Source organism: Astatotilapia calliptera, chromosome 16 (genome assembly GCF_900246225.1).
Source record: "Astatotilapia calliptera chromosome 16, fAstCal1.2, whole genome shotgun sequence".
Classification (NCBI taxonomy): Eukaryota; Metazoa; Chordata; class Actinopteri; order Cichliformes; family Cichlidae; genus Astatotilapia; species Astatotilapia calliptera.
This window is the reverse complement of record NC_039317.1, coordinates 3,796,193-3,822,535: the sequence shown is the minus strand read 5'-3', so window position 1 is coordinate 3,822,535 and position 26,343 is coordinate 3,796,193. Positions and strand designations below refer to the sequence as shown.

The window sequence follows — 26,343 nt, the reverse complement described above, 5'->3', positions numbered from 1 at the left end:
CTGTCACAAATACAACCAGATCACAGAGAAGGACGTAAAAGTAGTAGGGGGGCAGTTGTAGCTCAACTGGAAGGTTGGTGGTTTGATTCCATGCCAAATATGCTAACCCCAAGTTGCTCTCCTATGCACTGGATGGGTGTGGATGTTAGACAGAAAGTACTATGTACTTATGTTGGTGTGAATGGCTGAATAAGGGATATTGTATAAAGTGCTCAGGTAGAGTAGTAGTAGTAGTAGTAACCACTCTATTTAGCATTATAAAATACAGTTTTTAGGCAATGATTTCACTCTGTTCTAAATTGCTGAAATGTGTGGACAGTATATAAAAAAGGCTGTAATTCAGTGAATGGCACTGAAACACATACTATCACTGCAAACAGGCAGCTTTATCATCTCGTTATGCCCCTCCAAACTCACAGGCTGGTATTGCTCACATCAAGACAATAAGACTAAGCCGGTGATTCAGCAGGGATCCATGTAGGGGCGCCGCAGAGTGAAGACAGAGATATGACTATATAGACTATGATGACTAATACCAAGGCACAATGCTGAAGAGAGAGATAGTAATACAACAGCTGGGAGCTGACTGTGACAAAATATGCATATGGGCCTTGTCCAACTCAGTAAAGTACTTATATTAAAGTGTTCTAATTAAGCTCTGTGAATATCTCGTAAAAGCATTAACCTCACTAACTGCAGAGGGGATTTTAGTGCTTTTACACTAAAGAAAAATGTGAAGCAGGGTATGTGAATGCAAAACAGTTTTTCTTTTCTTTTTTCCCTAAGCTGACACAATAGCTACTTACTGCTTGCAGCACACACAAATACCAAAGACTGACGTGCAATCAAACAACTGACACACTGACGCAAGCGATTACATTGACCTTTTCACACAGGCACGCACATAATCAAATAGCTGCAGACGGTGTTAGAGAGATACTGACGGGAAACGTAAGAGAAGGTATTACATATCAATCGCACGGCATATCACGACATCTAGATTTACCACTGCACTGCACAAACTATAGAGGAGCTGCCAGTCCACTGTTTACTGCCATGTATCACACAGCAGGCTGGAGCCAGAGCTTCGTTAGGAACACTCAGCACTACGAGTTGCTTCACTTTGTATACATGACATCTGATTAAAGCGTTTTATATCCCACACCAAGTCTGACTGTGATCCCGGTGGAGGAGCCTTGATGCTGATTTGTCCTCATCTAGCAGCGTGATGACATCTAAAGTACATGATCAGTTTCCCTTACTGTAGTCACAGTATAGTTACAGTTGTGTCATTACTTGTGCTACAAGGTTCCTCAGTTATCTGCACAATAAGAGAGAGAGAGAAAAAAATCATGCATGCCTTTTCCACGCTGTGCACATGTAACGTAGTCAGCTGATTTCAGTTTGTGTTCAGGGAGGAGGAAAATAGTGAAGCAATGAAAAACTGAGAATGCGACAGTAAGTGCAGACTATGTCCAGGCCAGAAACAACTGCTGATAATACATCAGCCTGTTGCAAGCAACTGCACAGACAGCTAACCCAAAGCTAGCAGTAAACAACCCAGAGTGATGTTAAAAGTATGACCCCCACGGCCAGCAGTAAGAGCCTCTTTACGATAGGGAGTGTGTCAGAGAGTGCAGCCAAAGGGGCATACTGGTCACTGCATGTCGGGACATGTTACAGAATAACTCAACCCTCATGTAACTAATTGAAACAGTAATAGCATTAGCTTTCTCTGCTTAAGCACATTAAGAGTCACTGAATCAGTGTGACACTGGTCCAACCACACCCACTAGCAACTCTATTGTTTCTCATTTCCACACAACGACAGGGAACTGAGAGAGTACAGAAGACTACTTTAGATGCAAAAGGCATCATAAGCAGAATGATACACTGATCTACTTTCGATCACACATTCCTCACTCATTCATCACTCATGTCAGACCAGTTCTACATAGTCTGACGTGAGCGAAAAAAGCAGCAGCACAAATGATCCACAGAGTTTCCCTTCATAGCTTGTTATGTCAGCTTTAGCCGCAGTGTTTCGAGAGAAGCCCTGCTGACATTCTTTTCCATTACAGCCTCACGCAGAAGAGCTGTACTGCTGTGGACCTGCTTGGTACCAGAGCCAACAACAGCCAACCAATCTCCTCCCCTCTGTGTCTTCTGCAGTGAAAAACATGTCCATTTGTTACTCAAATTCTTTCAACCCTAAATATGTACTCAAGGACTACGGTTTTTCAAACATTAGTTCTAACTGAACTTTAATTTTTTCGATTTAAAACATATTGGAAACTGTGTCAAGTGACTGGCTAATACAAATCAAACCTTTACTCCTGTTGTTGCTTCATATTTAACAGCTCTACACTGTTGAACTGCCCCAATGATTCGAATGTGGGGGGGGGAATAATAGTGGAAGTGCACTGTGGTAAACTGGTGCAACCCCATCCCCAAAAAACTGGGATGCTTTGGAAAATATAACAACCCAAAATGTACTTGAAAGCAATACAAGGACAACGTATCAAACGTTTAAAACGTGAAAAATGTTTCCTTATTTCCAATTTGATACCAGCATTCACTGGGAGAGGGGTACGACTGCTTGTGCACTACTGATAAAACAAATAGTGGAAAATCTCACAATCGGTTCATCAACGCAAACAAACAAAAAAAAAACTTGAGGATTTCATCATCTCCGGTATATAACATCAATGAAATATTAAGTATACCCAAACTCTGTAATGAAGGCTGTGAAACACTTGATCGACTGTGGCCTATAGCATTGACCGAAAACAATTCCAACCTTAAAATTACACCATGTGCTCAAAAACTCACCGTCATTGAACGTCACTTAATGCATCCATGACTGCAAGGTAAAAGTAGACTGGATAAATCAGAGCCAGAAACACATCTTCTGTGGGCCTGAGTTTATTTAAGATAACTAAGCAAAGTGAAAAACTGTCCGTGACGATAACCAATACATTTTTTTTTTAAAGATTCCTTTTAGAAATCATAGCTGTTCTCTGTGGGCTTACACCAGCATCTGCGAATGTACCAGGGGAAGGTGAATTTACTTCTGAATGGTATACGTAGGTTTTGCAGACCTATATGTTCCCACCCAAACACCTTTCAGGCGAGACATTAATTATTTTAGCCAGACAATGCCAAACCACATTCTGCATGAACCCCAACAACATGGCTCTGTCATAGAAGAGATTCTAAAGTGGCCGCCTGCACATTCAGATCCATTTAAATTTTGGTGCATTACGAAATGAAAAACCTGAAAAAGGAGAACTTGTGTCATTAAGCTTCTGAACTCCTTTACTGAGCAAAAATGGACAAACATTTAAGTCAATTCCATTTTATTAATATAGCGCCAAATCACATCAAGCGTCACCTCAAGGCCCTTTACATTGTAAGGTAAAGACCCTACAATAATATATAATAACAGAGAAAACCCCAACAATTATATGACCGCTTATGAGCAAACGTTTGGTGACAGTGGGGAAGAAAAACCCTTTTTTTTTAACAGGAAGAAATCTCCAGCAGGACCAGGTCAGGAGTGGCCATCTGCCGCAACTGGTTGGAGAGAACAAAGGAAGACAGGATAAAGCGTGTCTCTTAGCTTTCAAAACTCGAGCAAATGGCTCGTCCGGTCTGAAATGGTTACAGAGCTTGTTGATAGGTAGTAGGAAACAAGCAGCTAGCCAAACGCTGTCAAAACAGCATACTTAACCAGAATGCCAATAATGCTGCGGCTGACCCAGATTATGACCCACCACGACTTACAGGTTAATGAACTGTGTGAAGTAGGGCTGGGCGATATATCGAGTTTTTTAAAAATATCGATATATTTTCATACGAGATATAAAATGTGACAATATCGTTTATATCGATATAGTCTATGTTACGTTATGATTATACTTGTGGAGCCGCAGGTTTGCCTCTTTCGTCCACTTTTGTCTCTACGCAACGTTACTCGGCCTCGCCTCTCCTTCACTGAACACAACTCCGCCTCCCCCATAGCTTCACCTGCAGGCAATGACAAGATGAAAGCGGAAAATCTCCATTAGCGAGTTACCGTGCGTGGGGCTGGACGGCGTCAACGTGTTAGCGAGCTAACCGCGCTAACGACATGCAGCCCGGAGGGGCTGGACGGCCTAAAATCCTTTCATTTTCTCAAAAATCGACAGTGCGCCTTATGTATGAATTCTGGTTGTGCTTACTGACCGCGAACCGATTTTATGTGGTACACAGCGCTCAGCAATCTGTCAAAAAAATTTTTAATATGACTTTGCTAAGCTACGGAGCTGCACCGCTTGATGGATTGTCGGAGGATTACAGCTACCGGGGAGGAGCCTCGCGGAGTGATACGTACTGTGTGTGTATAAGGACCACAAATGGCACCTGTTTAGAGACGTGGTGCAGCTGTGAAATCTGTCTCTTTGTTATTTTGCTCAGCGTCTATTAGTTTACATTTTCACTGCACAATTGTGAGCTTTTTGTTATGCACAAAAACAACATTTTCTTTTATTTATGGACCATGATTATTTAATAAATGCTGATAATTTATTTTTGAGTAATTTCTTCATGTACATCTATGCTGTATGTAAATAAAAGTGCCCGTGTGACATCTGGGACACAGTGTGACTAAGAACTCTCTTTTTGTTCTTAACTTATGGCTTTAAAAAAAAAATCGAGATATATATCTTATATCGCCATCCAGCTAAAAAATATCGAGATATGAATTTTGGGTCATATCGCCCAGCCCTAGTGTGAAGTACAAAAAAGAATGCGAAACTTTGCTTGTCATTGTGAAAATGAAAGTGTATTGAGAAGTTGACATGGGTGACAAACAGTCAAATCCAGGACGAAACTAATGTCATTCACCACCAGTCGAAAGTGTTTTCACTCAGAAGTATAAAAACTACGTGGTGAGTAGTAAATACGGTCACCAAAAGGTTGAATATATGTGAACGTACAAAAAGAGCCAGTAAAACAACAAATGTGACCTTAAGCAAAAATTGGGTGAAGACCCACCATGTAGTTACTGTGTATGTGTTTCACGTACACAACCTGACCAACACTGTAGGAGGATTAAGGTTGGGCGATATTTAAAAATTTTCCAACCGGCATTTGTCAGTCCAGTAAATGACGACAGGCGATATAAACTGATTTGCACATTTAGAATTTATACGTTTTGTTTGGAGGGAATATTTTACCTTCTTTTCTTGTTTGTTTCAGTATTAATATAGCTACTTTTTGGATTATTCATTTATTTATTTGAGATGCGCACAAAAGACTTAACTTTACGTCAGAGATTTTTTTTAATTTTATGTTTGCTGGAAGAGACATTTTGATTTTTACCTTTTTGTTTAATTTTGTATTTGTTGTTTGGTCGAGTGTGTGAGACAGATAAACACTGAAACGGCCTGTGAAAAAGAAGCCAGTTACTCTTTGTTTCCCTCGCCACCATTGTGGGTTTTTTAAATTTAAATAAAATGTTTTAAAGCAGCGCTATTATTTTTTCCGTTGACTGCTTCTCTTAGCTTCAACCAACATTATTAGCAAACTTACTTATGGGCAAAAAAAATAAATCGGTCACACGTTTAACAGTTGATGTTGCACCATTCCCATTTATAGAAAATGTTTGCTTTTGCCTCCGCGCTGCAAGGATTCAATAAACTTGGGGAGGTCAAGAATTTTGTCAACTGTACAACCACCCAACCTACCCAATTGTTTTGCGTGGCCAACAATCCAAAAAGTATTTAGCGGGGCAATCGTGGCTCAAGAGTTGGCAGTTCGTCTTGTAATCGGAAGGTTGCCGGTTCGGTCGTTGTGTCCTTGGGCAAGAAACTTCACCCGTTCACTTCACTTGTTGTTTACTGGTGGTGTTCAGAGGGCCCAGTGGCGCCAGTGTCTGGCAACCTCGCCTCTGTCAGTGCGCCCCAGGCAGCTGTGGCTACAATGTAGCTGCCATCACCAGTATGTGAATGGGTGGATGACTGAATGTAGTGTAAAGTGCTTTGGGGTCCTTAGGGACTAAGTAAAGCACTATACAAATACAGGCCATTTAAGCTGGATTGGAAATTTAAGACAAGCCAATCCAGAGCCACAACAATTCTAATTTAGCAAACAGCAAAACTGGACAAAACTAGATAAAAGTCTAATCACTTAGTATGCATCACCAAAATGCAGGAAAATGTAATAACATAAACTGCATTTAAACACACGTGACAACAGAAACAACTGAACTTTCAAATGTGGGCTGCTGCACTTCGTAGTTGGACACCTAAGCAGATGAAAAATACCTTGACATCTCGGTGGATGACATTGTTGTCGTGGCAGTAGCGTAGCGCCTCGAGGATCTGTCTCATGTAGTGACTAAGCGGGGGGGGGGGGGGGGGGAGAAAGTGCAAGGTCATTGTTACATCAGAGTTATGTGTTTGTGTAAATCATGGTTGCAAATATTGATTCAAATAATTTTAAAAAAGCATCAGGAAGCCTTTCAGGGAAGTAAATCAAAGCCATAAAATCTCACCTGGCCACGGCTTCACTGTAGACAAAGCCAGCGTCTGCCCTCTTCACGATCTCAAAACACAGGTCCGCTCCATCCATACTAACACACACAGAAATTAGAAAGAGACTCACGGTGAGAGAGGGTCAGACTAGCATGAAGGTCAGGCCACAAATACAAGTAAGAAGGAAAGGCTATTCTTATTAAAACTTCAAGTGCTGCGCTTCTTTGTGATTGGCTGTGAAGGTGAAATGGGAGAAACAGGTCAGTAGCAGTAATTGTGTTTAGCGTCTGCGAGTTGAGGTAGGCACAGCTGGACCAGCTCGCCTACATGTAGCACAAAAAAAGCTGCTATGATGCTGGTAATATTTCTGTAAGCCTCTGCTATGCTTCAGCATTCTCTTCTGAAACTATTAAGAGTTAGGAAGTAGAAAAGTGTATTTCATAGCACCATTATTGGGGGAGGAGATAGCTCAGTAGGAAGATCAGGGGTTCAAATCCTGAGGTACCCCTGAGCAAGGTACCGTCCCTATACTCTGCTTCACTGAGTGAATGGGTTAAATGCAGAGAGTAATTTCCTACAGGGGATTAATAAAATATACAAAAACATTTTACCTAAACCTTATTTGAAACCCTGAGGGAATATTTAAATACAAAAAAAGACCCATAAAATATTACTATAAACAGATAAATACGGAGATAAATGAAGCCGATCTTATCTCATGAAAAAAGGTTAGCTCAGCAGGTCAGAGTACCCCACCAAGAACATCAAAGCAAGTACAGACAGTATATAAAAGATGTAGTCAGCTATACAATCGGACCTGTGAACTCGGTGAAGACTTTCCTGATTTGTTTATGGTCTCATTCACCAGTTTTAAATCGTATCTATCACTCGATGTCCTATTTAAACTAAAACGAAAGTGAAGCAGGTCGTGATTTGTCGCCTGGCTACTTTTTGACTGACAGGTTGCAAACGTATGAGCATGCTGTGAGTTTCTCAGTCAGACACATCGTACACTTAGTACATCTGATTCATATAAACTTTAAACTTGACGGTTTAAAATGACCGTTGAATGATGCTGTGGTGGCTATGTCCATCTTTTGAATACAGTCTACGTTTTTGCTGTATTTTCACCTACTTTTTCCTGTGTAGAACGTCTTCTGTTTGTAGTACTCGACTTTTCTGAATGTTTGTAAGTGTTTATCCAAATATTAGAATTCTACTTGATGTCAGGGATTTTTGTAACATTGAACAAGACATACTTCTTTAATAAATGAATAAATAAAAATTAAATAATATAATATAAAGAGGCTCCACTGCAAATATTCACAAACCGCTTTGTAATAAATAACTCAATTGTATTTTCAGGAGCCTCTGGATTGAATCTCCTGTCCCAATAAGGGATTTCAGCTCCACCTAAGCCATGTTGAGCTGCCCTATCAGTTAAACCCATAGCCATATAGACTAAGAATTCAAGGCGTGTCATGGATTCCATGTTAGTGAGTGCTACGCTCCACAAGTGACTTAAATTTCATCTTCAAATGGTAAGCACGAGGCTCTGAGGAGACTTTGTGCCTGCCAGTTTTCTTTTCTTTGTCTTCTCCATGGAGAGACTGCACTAGAAAGTATAAGAGGAATGACGAGCAGTCTGTCCATGTCTGCATCAGCAGACAGTCTCTGGTGACTGTACCTAATGAGCAAATTCTACGCAATCAGTGTTGGGCCTCAGGTAGTTTGGATCAGTGACTGGATGATGACGTTGATAAGCTTCAAGCAACAATAAGAAAATAAGAAAACTTATGATTGTCAAATACTTAGGAAAAACAACAACTTGCTAGACGTATAATTGAAGGATATAGAGCATTACTGGTGGCGTGGTGTAGCAGAAATATTTTTAAATGTAAAAACTACCAGAGAGATGGTGATCAGCTGTCCCACAACAGCCTGCGTCTATCCTGGGACAGCACATCAACACACTGTACTGGAAGACTAACACAGAGACTGTACAGAAGAAGGCGACGAGCCATCTCGATTTCCTAAAGAAGTCAAGATTCTTGAAAATGTTAGAGATTTTCCATCAAACTGCTGCGTACACTTTGCTGTAGTCTGCTGAGTCTGCATCAGAGCAGAGATGTAGAGGAGGACACTGAACAAACTGATATCCATCACGGATAGTCCTGACAGCCTTCTACACCACTCAGTGGACAGTCAGCACGTTCTCTAACAAACTGATTCAAGGCTTCTGAATATCTTTCATATCTCATTGAACAACTCTAACAAATATCAAACAAGAACTTCCACCAATGCAGCTCACACTCTGAACAGTATTTACTTTTAGAAAAACGTTTGTGAGTAGGTAATGAATAATAGGTAAAGATTTGTAAATGACTGGATGCCAATAACTAATAACTTATTATTATTATTTAATATTACACTAAATTATGTTTCTAACTAACTAGGCAAAAACACTATGTTTAAAGACAAACTTTATACAGTATATTCTATAAGTCAACACCACACTTGCAAGAATCATAGTTTTTATAATATTTTTTTGACCATTTTTAACCAATAAATCATGAAGCTGACCTTGAAGATCTCAGTGGATGTAATGCACACACAAATAGATTGTTAACATGAGCCCACTCTACACACCTACAAAGTTTGATCAGAATTCATTCAAACATTTTTAAGCTCTCATGTTTACAGACATAATAACAAATACTACCAAAAACATTCAGTCATGTCGAGCAGCCTAACAGTGAATACGTCCTTGGAGGAGGTAATGACTCTTACACGGGTGTGTGTAGTGAATTTTTATTCTGTTTCTGCTTAGTTAACTGTGAAATACATTAATATTTTTACTCTGATTTTACTGCCTTGTATTTATTTAGAGTTTAGATTAGATTTAGTTCCTGGTTTGGCCACACTGCATTCTAATTTATTGAGCTACATACTGGTCAGCATATTTAAGCTATTTGTTATACTTTTTTTTTTAATCTGCTATAACCAAATTTGTGAACGGGGAAATTATTTCCAATAATTGAAACGATTTCCCAAAATCTGGTATAAATAAATTGCATCTTAGATTTTCCCATTGAACAAGAGGTTAGATCACGTGCTCTGACATCACAAGACTAGACTTGTTCTGCAGCTTATGCATAGAGAAAACAGGCAAAACTCCATATTGGTGCACATTCATTCTCTTGAATGAATTTGGATGGGAATGAGTGAAATGAAGGATTTTTGCTGACTGTCACATAAAATCGGTTAATTTTATAGTCTACACGCTAAAGCGAGGTTCAGTTTTGTAAATCATAAGCAATCATGTTCTTTTCACAGTGATGATAGCATTTGCATGGAGCTCCCCACTATGATCCAAGTGTTCAGGAGGAGGAGCTGTTGCTGTAATGGTGATGCATTCATGAAAGCCCTCTGGAGGGATTCACAATAACAGCACGGCTCTAAAAACGACCGCTCCTCAACCGAGCTGAAACAAGGCTCCGGCCACAGCGTCTCAATGCACAGGAAAGCGGTGCGCTCGCGATCATTAAGCTGCTGGGAGCAGACTTTAAGGCAATTAGGCCTTTGCGCACAGGCTCAGTCTTCCTTAGGTGGCTGTTTTAAAAAAAAACACACACATATACAGATGATGGAATGACAATCATCAAATGCACACAACTCGCACACAATTGCAGCCAGGCCATTTAGCCACAGCTGATCCCGTCTCTCATAATTGCTCTGTTCCCAATTACTGGAAGCCTATTCTTTATTGTCACTTAGTCTCTGTGCCAATTAAACAGGACTCTGATGTAGGACTTGGCTACAGCACATCCATATTTTTCTGCACTCCTATTACGCACCACGTTCACATTTTAGCCTCTGTGATTAGTGAGGAGTGAGACCTGAGAAAAAGAGCGGCACGAGGCCCTCCACATTTATCCACTGCATTTACTCCCATATCCATTCCCCTCTCCAAGGCCCGTAGCGCTCCGATATCTGCCTGTGGTCTCATGAGCGTGTCAGTGTGTGTATGTGTGTGTGTGTGTGTGTGTGTGTGTGTGCAAATGAGCTCCAAAAACCATGAAAATCTCTTTAAATGGCGCTCGTCTGCATATCCTTGAAAGTTTTCTCCCGGTGCACCAAGCCATGTGATAGAACTACGCACGAAACCCGAGCGTTCGCCTGCTCAGCGATAACAGAATTAAATGATAAAGGAATTAGTTCTGGAAGAGGAGAAAGATGAAGATACGGAGCAGGCTGGGAGGAGCTCCAGGGGATGATGCAGCTCTTGGAAAAGCTGGAAGTAGCAGCAAGTGTGAAATCTTAATCTCATCTTTTTTTTCTCCCCCCTCCCCTCATATATATATAGACTGCACTCATCCTCTGCACACTGCCCCCCCACAAAAAACCCCTCATCTAACAAGCTTTTTCATATCAGCTTTGATTACATAAAACCACTGCAGGGTTCACTTTCTCTCCACGCCCTCCTCACACTGTCATCCTTCTGCTCTGTGTCCTCTTTCCTCTGTACCATCCCCACTACGCATTCTCTTACAGATGTGCCCCACTGTGACACCCGTCCCCCATTACCTATCTTCAGCCTACATATGTGTTGGTGTGAGGAATTTTGTGTGTGTTTGCTGAATCACAGCCTGGGACTTACAACTCAAACACCATGTAGAGCATCCCATCTGAGCTGTAGGTCTCCAGCAGCTCCACAATGTGGGGGTGCTTCAGCATGTGGCAGATACTGGCCTCCCTCTTCAGATCTGAAAACACAGAGAACAGACAGAGAGAGAGAGTTTGGAGATGAGCAGAAGTGGTGCAGTGTTGTATACAGAGTGTAACATTAGGCCAATACTTTTTGCAGCTGAAGACAACTGTGCATTTAGGACAGGGGTGTTCTTTTTATTTCACTAAAGGCCACACTGGGTTCAACTTGAGCGGGGAAATTAGACCCCCCGCATCAAGAGCAAGACACACAGTATTCAGCTTATTGATACCCTGTGATTCCTTTGAAAATTACACCACCTCGCGTGCAATTCCATCCAACCAGTCAGCTGCGTACCCTCAAGTAAAATCAAAGCATTTTGTAAATCAAGTCTCATATTGCCCTTTCACAGGCCTGAAAGTGACAACTCAGTAGGTGTTGGTTTTCATTAAAAAGTAAAAATGAAAAACTCTTTGATCACATATTTCACATGTAATATACAGCCTAACCTTCTGCCCTCAACAGGCTGCACAGAAACTTTCTGAAGCCTGTGTTTCCTGCCCACGACTCCAGATCTCTGCTGGTGTGCTGATTCTAACATCAAAAGCATGCAGCAAATGATGATCTTTAAAAACAGAGACCGTTGCGTATGGACACATGGATCTCTCTGTCAATGTGACTGATAGGAAACTTTTCTTTAAACACTTTACATATCTAAATATGTAAAGACAAAACAAAAGACCAACAATTATTGACTTTGCACATCCTACTGATGCGCAATGTACATTTCCCAATTAACACCAGTTATCCTCACAATTACGTGTTTCAGGCGTGGGTGTTAGCTCCCGTGACAAGCCCGTTTCTGAATGTGCACAGCCTGCATTCTTGATGAAGTCAATTTTGTTGTGGGTGCCTGAGCTTGACTGAGGGCTCCATTATAACTGCCATGTGGGGCCTGGCGAACGGCACCATGTGACAAAGTTGACTGTAAACCAATTTATAACTGACGTCACATCCACAGTCACTGCCACCTCTCCTTTGATGGCACATCAACACAGAAGACAGAATTCTCTGAAGCAGTCTTGGTGGTTACAAATTAAAAAAATTAATACATTTTTTTAAAACTTTAAAATAAAATAAAAAATGGTTTGAAGGTGTTGTCTGAGTGGCGACACCTAGCCTGGATAAATGGGATGGCGTGTGTTAGATGTAAAAACTGTGTCAAATCAAACATGCAGATCCATCTTCTGTGTCGACTCATGGAAAATAAAGGAGTAGCTGTACTACCTAAGAAGTACCATTTAAGTAGAAGAGATTTTGCCCTCTGGCCACGCTAATTTAAGAAGAACCTAGTCTTAAAAAACGGGATATATTTTATTATTTTCTGTCACTTTTATAATACTAGAGTGGTGACTGTTCTCATTAAACATTTCCAAGTTTTAGGTGGCATCAGTGTAGTTACAACTGATGTGAGCAGCAGGTGGCTGCCCCTCCTCTATCGGTTCTGCCAATCAAAAGAGAGGTTTTCCTTTCCACTGTCACCAAGTACTTGCTCAGAGAAGTTGGAGTTGGATCCATGTTCCAGTTCAAAAAACTCCTTAGAAACTTCAAAAGGAAATACTCCGTTTGGTATAGGATTGTTGTCGGGACAGAACGCACAGGAGACGCCAGTCACCGTTAGCTCGCTCGGACATTTAGCTGCTCTGTTGTCATGTGGCTTAAAAGATTGATGATATGATCTCACTGAAGTGCACATGTGCATTCTCACATATGGCTCTATCTTGAACGCTGATAAAAGTGACAGCTGCAATGTGTGAAGGTGCTATGGTGTCACCAGTTGATTGTTTTCTTCTGCCTGCTTTGGCTTCACCATGAAAAGTGAACACCATCTCATCTGGTTACTCCAGCACCTTGCTGGCATGCAGAGCAATGCCACTAGCAGCATTTTGAGAGAAATGTATAGGATGTGTTTTCCCCTTTGTTCTACGTTTCTTATCAGGGATGAGATGCCTTTTATGAACCACATATCTCTGTGACACGTATGGCTGTTTGTCTTACATTAATCTAGTAACTGAACCTTTCCCGTCTCTCTGCCTCAGCATTCGACGTGAGCTTGTCTACATCATGGTTTCAGAATCCCAGAGGAAGTTATGTAGCTTAACTTGTGTAAAATGCATAGAAAATGCATTGCTGCATTTGGCCTGAACTCCAGAAATTGGCAAATTGGTAAGTCTCTGCTCTCCTTTGGTTCAAGTGCAGTGCAGTTTGTATCTATCCCATTATTTTACATCCTCTTACTGCTGCTTGGCAATGAGCATCTACCACTTTAATTGGTTCCTAATGAAGAGGAGGGTTAATGGAGAGGGTTACTGAAGCTGAAAAGAACAATGCGGGCTGGCTGTTTAGAGGAACCGCTGGGGAGAGATGACAGACAAAAGAAAATGCACACACAAAAAGAAGCCAACCAAAAAACAAGAAAACCCCCACAAACCCCCACAACCATACAAATCCCTCCTCCTCATGAGATTAAGAACAGCTAAAAAAAAAAAAAGACAACTGGATATTTGATGGAAGCTTTGACAAGAATGATGCGCACAGGGAGGAGAAAAAACAGCTCAGACAATCAATATTCTGTCACTGTGTCTGTTGCAAATGAAAATGGTTCTGTCATGTAGATGGGATGGAGCAAGGATGGAAGGTAGACATGAATCTGCAGCATATCGGCGGACAAAAGGGGACTTGCATGAAAACTAAACGACACAGTGGCTACTGAAAAGCATCTCACACACTCCTTCTCCCTGCTTCATTTCCCTTCATCATCATTAGCCTGAAGATATTTTTTGGACCCCCCACCCCCCTCCCCAGTGCCATTCAAATCAGGCGCAGCTCCAAATCTGTGAGGCAAATATGAACAACCTTAGGCTTTTTCGCTAATGACCCCTTTTTCCTTCTGCCTAATCATGAATCTAAATGAGGCAATTAGTGAATAACAGCCTTAAAACACTGTGTCGTTGTATCCATCCTAAAAACTCTCATCAGCTAAGCTACCAAAATTGCATGGACATGAATTGCTCAGGTTCTGATGGCAAATTGAAAATAAATATCAACATCACTGTATAGTTGCCGTTAGTGAAAAAGCCCCACAAAGCCACTCACGCAGACACAGTGAGAGGCAAGAGAGGGAACATTTGCATTCATCAGGTGGGCAGTGTCGCTGGCTGCGTAATCATCTGCTAATAAGTTCGCTGTATCAGCTTAAAAGGTGACGTGACACGTCAGTGTTTTGTTCACCGCTTGTTTCTGCCATTGCAGGTTATGAAATTGGATTTGACACACAATGGGGATTTGCCTTGAGTATGAACATCTGAACATCTCTTTCTATCTCGCTCTCTCGTCCCTCCATTCAGTTTCCCGCTCCTTTGATCTATTCAGTCATGCTTGGCAGCTGCTCTGAGAGCTTCTGAAGGTTGAAGCCAACCAGAGAAATATGCATGATGTACGTAACCCTTCTGCATGAGCACAGTCTCAATCAAGAGCACTTAACTGTATTAACTGTTAAGATCCATCTCTAACTGAAGCACAGCTAAGCTGAGCCTATATATAAACACTCGAGTATGTGGTATACGAGAGCTAAATATTCCCCCCAGTGAGATATTTCCCCAGCTGTGGCTGCTGGAGGTGATTTATGGACAGGAAGACTATATGGTGAAAAAGGCGAGGCTGAGTAGATGCTTCTGGTAAGATGTCATGAGCTAGCTCACAATCACCACACACCCACACACCCCAGCTATGACAAAAAGTTAGCGTATTGTTCCGTCATGTATCCAGTGACATTTAATTAAGCTCGGAGCTGAAGCCACAAGCCACTTGTGCTGCCGTGAGCCTGAGCACCAACATTAAGCCAACCCTTGGAGGACAGGCGCGACGCGTCAGCTAGCTCTAACATGATGCTAATGCCGCTAAAGCTGGGATAAGTGTTACCTTAAGGGCAATGCGGTCCGCCACTTTTAATGTCATCTGATGAACTGGGCTGCTCATGCCCGGCACTGTAACTCCTGCTGGAGATTGCAGAAGTTGCCTAAACAAATGAACAGCTGTTGTCACACCAGTTTTATCCAGCTCAAAGAAAAAAAAGTTAAAGGAAGAAACTTCTAATTCGTTAAGTTTGGCGTGCGTGCGTGCATATGCAAGGTGGAACAATGCCATCGATCCTAAACGATCCAAAGTGTAAACGTGAGGCAGGACAGAGTAAAAGACTTAATGACTTAAAATGTAAAAATAAAAACAAAAACCAAAAAACAGAGTGGAAAGATAAGACTACAGATAAGGTGTAGAAAATTGTAAAGGCAACAGGGTGGGCCTATGGAAACATACTGAAATTAAAATCAATGGCATATGAAACTCCTGAACCCATCTTAATTACTCTCCCAAGCTTCTTCCAGCGCCTCAGATAAATAGATACACTATTTCCCCAAACATGAACTCAGTGAAGTGGTAGGAAAATCAGTGGGGGCATTGTCCGAAGTTCTCCTTTCATGTAGCACACACTTAGCAGGCCACAAGAGCTAAAATGGTTCATGTGGACAGCTGTAAATAAAGTACTGTGTGGAAATGAAAAAGCAGTGGAGGGCATTCTATGCTGAGGTTGACTCTTATACCATAAACAGCAAACCCAGCTTAAAGCTACTCCACAACCTCCCAAACAATGCATCAGCTCCACTTCATTTCACACCATATTCTGGTGTGAAATGCTATTCTATCTATAGCAGCGGGTGTCACTTGCTGCAGTAGATGAACGTAGCTCACTCAGAAACCTCTGCATCAGCAGTAAATTTCCTCCCCCCCCGTAATCCAGGGGAACCTCTGAGCTCCTGCACTGATCTCACTGATACGATCATACGTGCACTGAGGTTTTCAACCTGTCCGTGCTGGCCTTGCTGCACGGACAGGTTACAAAAACATAGGTGCACAAACAGCTGGGAAGGGGGGGGGGGGGGGGGGGGTCTTGGGGATAGAAGCTCCTCTTGAGTCTCTCTGTCCTTGCCCGGATGATGCGGAACCTTCTACCGGATTGCAGAAGTTGGAACAGTTTGTTGCCAGGTTGGGACGGGTCCTTCAGTATCTGCGCTGCTGTAGTCCGGCATCTCCTGGTGTAGGTGTCCTGAAGCGGGGGGAGAGCAATTCTGCAGCAGCGTTCAGCTGTACAGATCACTCTCTGAAGAACTTTTTGGTCCTTCACACAGCTGTTCTCAAACCAGGATGTGATGTTCTGTGTGAGGATGCTCTTAACAGCGCCTGCATAGAAAATCCTGAGGATCTCTGGAGAGACCCTGCACTTCCTCAGTTGTCGTAGGTGGTCGGTAGGCGAACTGGAGCGGATCTGTGGTGTCTGGGATGGAGGAGGAGATGATGTTCTCTTTAGCAGCCTCTCGAACACCTTCATTAAATGGCCTGGTAAATGGCCTGTATTTATATAGCGCTTTACTAGTCCCTAAGGACCCCAAAGCGCTTTACATATCCAGTCATCCACCCATTCACACACACATTCACACACTGGTGATGGCAAGCTACATTGTAGCCACAGCCACCCTGGGGCGCACTGACAGAGGCGAGGCTGCCTGACACTGGCGCCACCGGGCCCTCTGACCACCACCAGTAGGCAACGGGTGAAGTGTCTTGCCCAAGGACACAACGACCGAGACTGTCCAAGCCGGGGCTCGAACCGGCAACCTTCCGATTACAAGGCGACCTCCCAACTCTTGAGCCACGATCGCCCTACTACCGAGGTCAGTGCAACTGGCCGGTAATCGTTCAGGGATGAGGGTTTGCTGTTCTTGGGCACAGGGATGACGGTGGATCTTTTGAAGCATGTGGGGACCACAGACTGCGGACTTCGCCAGGGACTCGTTGAAGATGGAAGTGAACACACTTGCTAGCTGGTCAGCACAGCAGCGCAGCAGACGGCTGGTGATGCCGTCTGGCCCCGCCACTTTCTTTGTGCTCACTCTCCTCAATGCCGCTCGGACGTCGTGCTCCGCGATGCTGATCACCGGTCTCTCGCTGATGACTGTGTGGATGCAGCACCTGGTCCATGAGGTGCAGCTACACCACAAACCACACCCAGTCACAACCACCAAAAGCATGGCTCGCACCAGCAGGTGGGTATAATGATTCCTGTTTACCATCTGTTTGAGGTTAGGCTTAACACTCTCCTGTTTGACAAAGCACATATCTAGGCCTGGATCTAGTGACTGATTTCTCTCTGTTACGCTCCAATACACCTATGCTGGTGGCTGACAGGGGCTTCCCATGATGCATTGTCAGTTGCTTCTTCGCTCACCTTTTCACTGTACATCAGACACCACTCTGCATTTAATCAATAGTTATTATTAATCTCTGGCTCTCTTCCACAGCATGTCTTTGTCCTGTCTTCCTCCCATTCCACCCAACCAGTCGCAGTAGATGGCCGCCCCTCCCTGAGCCTGAGTGTACTGGAAATTTGGAAAAACATTTGGAGTAATGTTTTTCCTACAGTCGGGAAATGCATCTTACTCCCACAGTTTTACATGTAGTGCCTGTGCGCACACAAACTGCTGCTAGCTGTGGACTGACTGACTTTTTTTTCCAAGTAAAAAAAGAAAAAGAAAGAGGAGGTGATAAACAGATGTGATCTTCAGTGACCCCTGTTCCTCCTGCTGGGAGTCAAAGTCTACATCGAAAAGAGGCTTTGCTATCACAACACACAGAGTAGTAGGTGTATGTGAGCATGTGTGCATCATTTGAGTCCCAACTGCGCATTTGCAGATACTCAGGACAAGAAGTCACGGCGATTTATTAAAAAAAGAAAGAAAAAAGGGGAAAGAAAATCAAAACACAAGCAGTGCTGAAGCTGTTATGATTGATAAGGAAGACAGGAGAGAAAGATTAGAGGGGGGGGGGGGGGGGGTAGACAAGGAATCAGGGAGGTGGAAAAATGAAAGGAGGTGGAGGGAAGTGAGTAGGCGATGGCACATGATGAATTTTGCTCATTCTCTAGCTTGCTTTTCTCTCTCCTCCCCTCAGAGGGCTGACCTATTCATCAGACAGACCTCCGGACAGGCTGAAGAGAAATAAGCTTGTGTGTGTGTGAGTGTGCTAGTGTGTGTGTCTTTGTACAGGCCTCTGCTGACCAATCCATTGCCAAGACACGAACCATTTGACCCACTTCCCTTGGTCTGAGCTGTGTGCAGGGTGTTTGCGTGCGTGTACGTGCGAGGCGGCTTGATTACTGCGGTGCTGTGTTACAGACGCCCGCTCAAGTGAAACTGCTCTGATTTCTACAGGCAACAGAGCGAGGGAGTGGGATGGGGGGAGAATAAAAACAAATCAACAATGAGAACAGCCGGCTGGTATCTGGAGGGAGCGCAGTATTTGATGGATTCCTGAGCAGTGCAGGGGAGAGGCTGCGACTGGATATGAATGACTAGGGAGCGTGCTAACCATGTATTATACTGTAAGAGTGCAGACATACACAGACAGAAAGCTAGCACACACTTTTTAGTGATCGTTTAGGCCAGGTTTTTTCACTTCTGTGAGTAAAAGTTAGAAGAGAGATGGCAAAGAAGAGAGCATGTGCTGAGTAATGACACCTGATAATGGGCGATCTCTCAAATAAATCCTCCCCCTCCTTAACCTTTCTTGATGTAAAGGATCTATTTTGACTATGTGAATGCCATAACTGTGGTAGCAGATGCTGTGTATGAAGAATAGGACAATGGCTAACCATACCCCCAGTTTCTAAATCATCAGTCTGAAACACAGTGCTGGATATGAGTGATTTATTTGCTGCCAGTGGCATTAAAAGCAGAACTTGCAGAAACCCTTGCTGCCTTCAGAGCTTAACAAGACATCTTCAGTTTAAAAATAAGTTGACTGTGATAAAGGGGAAGGCTACAGCTTTGTGCTAAACCTCCCCCACAGAAACCCTCGCTGCAGAGCATCTTGTAGTAGTGCTGCACGCTCAGGGAATCACACAGAGGCCCTTCACCATTCCAAACCCTCCACTCTCCCACTGCATCGTGGAGTCATGTTAGGATAGAAACACATGGGAAAACTCCAGGTAGCTCATCCTTTGATGGAACTTTGATTAAGATGGTGTCCAATTATCTGCTGTGATTTATGCCCCCCAACATCAGCTACATATGGTCCATATGAGGACCAGCAGCAGATAGGTGGGTCTATTCAGAAGCTATTAGGGTGACAAGATGTCCCACTTTCTGTCAGACAGCATCTTGTGCCACATAATTAGGTTTTCTATGCAATGAGCATGCAGAGGGGCCTGGGTCACACGACACTGCACTTAATGCTGCAATCAAAAAGCCCTCTCTAAAGTTTAGCAAACTGGGTAAACTGGACTTGCATCTTCAATCACTGATACAAGGTTGCATGACAAGGTGCCCTTGAGCATGTTACCTGAGCTGTTCTCAGTGCGTTCATCAGTGTGAACGTTGGGTAGAAAGTGAAAAAAAGTGATTGTATGCATGTGTGTGTGAATGACACATGTTGTATGAAGTGCTTAGAGTGCTCAAGTAGAGAAAAACGGCACAGAGAAGAATCGGTCCATTTACGCCCATCAATGGCTGTGCAGAAAATTATTTTGTCAAAGGAGGAATCATGGCTTTAAGATGAGACACCGCTCGTTTCTGTTACTCTACATCACAGACATTAAAAAAAACAAAGCTTTTTTGTGCTATGTTTTCTTCCCACAGTTCAAACAGCTCAACTGCCCGCAGGTCTTCAAAAGAAAGGAATGATTTCATCTTGGAAACCTGAGCATGAAGAAACTGTCAGTGTATTGGGTCACTGACCGAGAAATCTGAGTGTCTTTTGTACTTTTGATCCCTTTTTGGTATTTTTGGGAAAAGTTCAAGTTCTAGTGTTTACAGTTAGTATGGAGTTTAGTCCTGGTTATGTTCCAAGTTAAGTTAGACTTATGATCCGTGTTTTCTTGTCAGTGTGTCATTCCCTGTTTCCTGTGCGAGTCTGTAGTGTCCTCTTCGTATGTTCCTTAAGTTATGTCTGTGTATCGTCTCCTTCTTCTGTCCTCATGTTTCATTTCATGTCTCCCCCGTCTGTTCATGTGTTCTGCCCAGCCCGTCATCTCACTCTCGTTCCGTGTCCCTCGCTCCCTTCTTCCCCAGGTCATGTCTTTGTGTTTCGTCTCCATGTTCCCATTGTCAAGTCTGTGTGTCTGCGTGTTTCCCGTTTTATTTTGACAGTCTCTCATCCTGTGTTCAGTGTGTTCAGTCTTGCCTTTTCTTGTGTCATTAGTCTATTCATCCCAGCTGTGCTCCCCGTGTGTTTCCACTGCCTTCGTCACCCTCGTGTGTTTTTATTGTGTGTGTAGTTTTCACAGTTTAGGTTACTTTTGCATTCTGTTTTTTCCCTTATTTTGTATCCTTGTGTTAAGCCTAAATAATAAACATCTCACCCTTGGTTAAATTTAAGTTTGTTTCCATGTTTTGTCTGTCGTTGTACCCACACGACACACTGGCCACCTGGCTGTAACAGAAACTGGCCTTACAAACTGAACTAATTATTACTACTTACACAGTCTAAATTAAATCCAGAGATTAAATGTAAAAGTATAAATCAGTGGCACAGGTCGTCACCAATTATTAAATAACAGAAGCTCAGTTTTGCTCCTGTGCAGGTTTAAGGACATCCAGGGTTTTAGGTCATGTTAAGTTCACAGCGACCACTTTGACTTTGAGTTAATGGACTTCAATGGTAGAACCAGGTGCCATCCTCATTGCAAAGAAAGAGGAAGCTGCGTCATCTAAAACTAGATCCTAGTGTGAACGGGTATGACGAAAAAAGAAGAGGACCTTTGTGGGATACCACAGGGCAGGTAAAAACATAACAAGGCTCCCGGAGAAGCTTCTGCTCTATGATTATGATTTAAACCAACTTAGTTCAATCGTGTGCCAGGTGAGAAAGCAGGACATGATCTAGAGAGTATTCTACAATATTCAAAGTGGCAGTGAAACAAAATAAAACCACTGGTACCACAAACAGTTTGACTAAATCCTGAATACTAGTGATAATTTCATTCAGCTTCACTGTGCTTTACTTTTTTGGTATTTCAAATTTATGACTTCATAGACAGCTAATCAAAAATCCATGAGTCCACTCCCAGCCCACTGAAGGAACAATGGGCTGGGAGGTCAGTTCCCCAACTCTCTGTGACTGGTAGTCATGGCCATTGATCAGTGGTCTTTGATCAGTGGGTTTTGGTCAGTGGTTGTTGATCAATGGTCATGAGAATTTGCATAATTAAGTTTAACCTCCTAGGATCTGGCGTCCACATATGTGGACATCACATTTTTATGGAAGCCCGTTTCCACCACTAAATAAAAACAAAAAAGCTAGTATCCATAACTCGAAATTTCGAGTTACTTTTCTCGAAATTTCGAGAAAAGTAACTCGAAATTTCGAGAAATATAACTCAAAATTTCGAGTTACTTTTCTCGAAATTTCGAGTTGGCTCTGCCAATCAAAAATATACGTGAACGAGGTCGCTTTCTTGTTACCCGGAAGCATATGGCGCAGAGGAACGCACACTCAAAAACGGATCCCAACAAATTGGCGCTTTCGCGAGTACGTTTGCTGATAGTAACACCATGTGATTCAGCTAATAACACAGGGATTTCATCATTTGTGAAGCCAGGCTGAAAACACTCAGCAATCTGTGGATTCACGACTGGATGTAATACCGGTAGCTTAGCTGTAGCGTTTGTAGCTGAGGGCTTCAGCTTCCGGGTAACAAGGAAATGACGTCATTCACGTAGATTACTGATTGGCAGCGCTAACTCTAAATTTCGAGTTACTTTTCTCAAAATTTTGAGTTAATAAATCGAAATTTCGAGTTAATAAATCGAAATTTCGAGAAAATAACTCGAAATTTTGAGTTATGGATCCTTTTTTTTTTTAGTGGCGGAAACGGGCTTCCATACATTTTGGGTTATTTAGACCAAAATACTCAATTTTGCTCTACAAGGGCCTGATATCCACTTACGAGGACATTATATTGCTACTGTTCTATCGAAATTTTAAACGAATATCCTCATAAGTGGCTCTCATTTTTCTCAGAAACAAAAATTAGGTAAAAAATAAATAAAATACTAATTCTTCGTTTTTACATTCATCAGGTCCCAATCAGCCCTAATATCAAAGAGAAATTAAAAATGCATGCCGTGGAAGAGTTCGGGTCTTAGGAGGTTAAGGAACCGACCTCCCAGCCCATTGTTCCTTCAGTGGGCTGGTTTCAGTCAGTATGCAAATGTACTGTTTATAAGATTGGGGAAACCTGCAGTCAGCTGAGACTGAAGAAGTCATTTGGATGAGTGATGAAGGATTTCTCCCACAAAACGCTACGTCCAGATGAAGAGAATCAACTTTTTGGAGATTTACTTTCCTGGATGATTGAGAATGCATCAAGACCTTGGCTGTCTATGCTCAAACACTATTAATTGCCATGAAATTACTGCTTTCTGAGTTTTTTCTATTTCCGAATCTGTCCGCCTTCCTCTTTATTGTTCCTGGCACACTTGTATTTGCAGAACTGTGGAAACAACCTAATTGAGACTAAAGAGCCCTGACATTCTGAAGGCACTGACCTTCAATTAAGCAGCTGGTGCTGAAAAATCTGATGGACTGTGAAGCAGCTCAAGACAACAGTGAAAGCTGACAGTTATTTAGCTACCAGCCAGCACCAATGTAGAGAAGCTCAAAGGTGAAGCACAGAAGGAGATAGCAGGTCAAATCAAGAACAGCTGCCTCCTAAACAGCTCATGAATGCATTTAAAGTCATGGAGTCATATTAGAATAAGGAGGGGATGGCAGGATTGCATATTAACCATTTTATTTACATAGAAGGCAGGAGGACGTATATTCATGCAAGAAGTGTAACTACAAACAAGGCAGGCAGATATTTAATTATCGAACTTTGTCTTATGTCTGGAAATATGCTTTGTTTGTTTTTTTTAAGTTTGCTGGGGATGCACAGTGCTGTGCAAAGGTTTTACGCTGTGTTTTATTTAGACATGCAAACATAAATGCAAATAGTATAGTATGTAAGGCAAAAACAGAGTTAGCTCGCTAGCTTCTATCTAAATACAATATAGCATGTCCTGACTGCGGGGTTTTGGAAACAAATTAAAACGTACAGCTCTGTTATCACTTCCAACATAAATGAAGACAGAAAACTAAACAGCAGTGACGTTTGTAGGGTTACTGAAGTTGGGCTAGCTGGTATATAATGATGTGCTACGTGACCGCTAGCGACACAGCTATGTTAGCATAATATAAACAAGCTAACTTTTTTTCCACTCAAAAGTTAACGGGAGTGTTCTCGGTGGTCAGGAACAAATGTAATCGCATGGCAGGATGCTGTAAAAGGACCAAACTTCAGCCAGGAGAACAACTGAGATAATCCATCCACAATACGAGGTTAGTCATTCATATACTGCTGCATGGGCTGGGCTGTAGTTACATCCTAAGGTTTTAAAAACTGAGCTTAAATAAATGATTAGCAGTAATAAAAGCCGAGGGAGGTCAACAGTGATCAGTGACTGTTTTAGGAGCTTTTTGAGATCAAATAGAAGAAAATACATAACATTAAACATGTTAACAACACAAAAGCCATATTAAACGCAGACTACTTTAGGCCTGGAAGTAGGATTCGTCACGTCATCACTTAACGACCGGATAGGGGGTCCAACGTGTTTTACAGATAGCTGTAGACTTAAAAGACCCATTGTCACTGCTTTTGAGTCCAATTCTTGTGTAATTTGGCGTGTCATCATTTCTCTTCTTTAAGAATGGCTTCTTGAAAGTATTTCTGATTTGGCCTCAGTGAATACACTGCACACCTGACTGAAATATGCAAAGTTTAAGAGCTAACAGCAAACAACCAGTGTTAGAGCTAAGTTGTGATACGTTTTACATATGCATGTGTGGATATATTAGTGTAACAAAATTGGTGCACAGTACTGTAGAACAGAAATTAATTTTTAAAATCATTGTTTTCCATTGTTTTAATCTCATTGTGGGGCTTGTTTTCTAACTGGCTGCAAGACTTACTAACTGTTCAATTAGATGTGTGTTATAATTTTGTTGAGTTTAACAGAGGGCCTGTACTCAGTCAGTAACATGAAAAAAAGCTCTTTATCTTTTCTTCTGAAGTAACACTTGTTTAGATGTAAAACAAGAGGGTGAGACATGAAAAAAAAGGATGTGAGATTCTCATTAGGAGACCAGACCTACACACTGCTCTCTCTTTAAATCTCTCAGATTTGCCATTGTTTCCTCACTTTGCTAGATTATTGTTATTTATTTTAGGTTTATTAAACCTATTATGCGTTACTGTCACAAAACTAGACTCAAACGCAGACTTGGAATATGCAGTTGCTTAAAGTGAGATCTGCAGCTTTCTGTAGACATCACTTTAAAAGTCACACTCTAAAGTCACACTGCACAATTGGCTGAGCATGTTATGTGTGCTGTATTGAAGCTCTACTAAACTACAGCGTCTCACGCTGGATTATGTAGCACAGATCAGTGAGAATGAATTACACGAGGTAAAGAAGGCTACTGCGTAATGTGGCAGTAAAGCCGCTCTGAGAATCATTAATTGTCTCGAGAGCATAGCATATATGCACGGTCACACGGCCAATCAAAGACTTGCCAGCTCTTTCAGTGGCAATATATGGAGTAATACACAGTTACAAAGCACACGCAACACTTTTAACCTTAATTAATAACCCAGTTCAATTCAGTTTTATATTTTCATATTCATATTTCTGTAGGGCCACTTCACAAAGACCACACAATTTTAGAGAGAACAATCAGAACATCCTCTACGACAGTGTTTCCCAACATTTTGAAGCCATACCACATATTTCACATTAGAAAAATCACACGGCACGGCACCAACAAAAATCTCACGAAAAGCATATAGACAATTTTTCCCCCACACCAGGCATAGTGGAATTGTCTCGGTTTGTCCCCAGTATACCTTTTTTGCTTCTGACCACTACTCTTGCTAGGGCCTTCATCTCAGCCTGAATTTTCTCCAGGACCCAGGTCAGATTGACTACTTTTTCTTTTCTAATATTTATCTATTGCTATTTTGCATTGTATTGACTCACAGCATGACTATTATGTAATTTCCACTTTGTCTTCTTCTGTTTTACTGGCAGTTGGCAACCCATTTTATTAGAGCAGGTAGTAGTACTGCCCTCTAGTGGAAGAGAATGTAATCGTTCTGCCCGTTGCTCACACTGATCGCTTAGAGCAGCGGTCTCCAACCTTTTTTGCGCCACGGACTGGTTTAATGTCAGACAATATTTTCACAGACCGGCCTTTAAGGTGTTGCAGATAATACAACAAAATAAAACGATACGACCAAGACAAAAACTGTGGTATTTTGTAAATATCATAAACACGAATTTACTGTGTAATTGTGTAACTTTACTAGCAGCGTCCTCCAACAACACTGAGAGTAGCATCCTCCTCTCTGCATCTTAATGCTCTCTGGTCACTATGGTAACGTGTAAATATTTCTTTCAAAATAAGACACACAACTACAAAACAAATATAAAGTACATGAAAATGTATAGAAAATGTATTCATAACACACAGGAAAAGACTCAGGGAAACTGAGTTAACAATAAAAACCCTGAAAACCATAAATTTCACACCCGAGCCTCAACTCTCACGTCCCGGTACCAAACAACTCACGGACCGGTATTGACCTAAAGAACCACTTAATGCCTAGTGTATCATACTTCATACATGAGTTTCTGAGATTCCTACATCATTAGCGTGATTAAAAAAAATGTCAGAAGGTTAAATAAACAATCCAAATAAATGAAAAACTAAAATATGAAAATTAAAAATTTCCAGCAATTATTTCATGGTTCAGTCTTTAAAGGGTTAAACACAAGACTGAGTGAATAAAATTCTTTGTCTCTTTGTCTGCTTGTCTCTTAATAGGCTAAATAGTGTTGTTCCATCCAGCACCTTCATAAGCAAACATCATGGAAGAGAGCAGGTCTCTTTATTCCTTTCCAAATA

The 26,343-nt window shown here is 41.9% G+C and overlaps 1 protein-coding gene across 13 annotated transcripts in view; it reads right to left on the bottom strand.

Moving 5' to 3' along the window:
• caska (calcium/calmodulin-dependent serine protein kinase a) overlaps positions 1 to 26,343 on the bottom strand; it is a 172,514-nt gene that overhangs the window by 85,739 nt on the left and 60,432 nt on the right. For all 13 annotated transcript variants that reach the window (XM_026144181.1, XM_026144180.1, XM_026144187.1 and 10 more), the window contains exons 3-5: positions 11,179 to 11,284; positions 6,539 to 6,616; positions 6,309 to 6,381 (exon numbers count right to left, since the gene is read on the bottom strand). In XM_026144181.1, the coding sequence (XP_025999966.1) occupies positions 6,309 to 6,381; positions 6,539 to 6,616; positions 11,179 to 11,284 (257 nt within the window). The remainder of the gene's footprint in view (positions 1 to 6,308; positions 6,382 to 6,538; positions 6,617 to 11,178; positions 11,285 to 26,343) is intronic.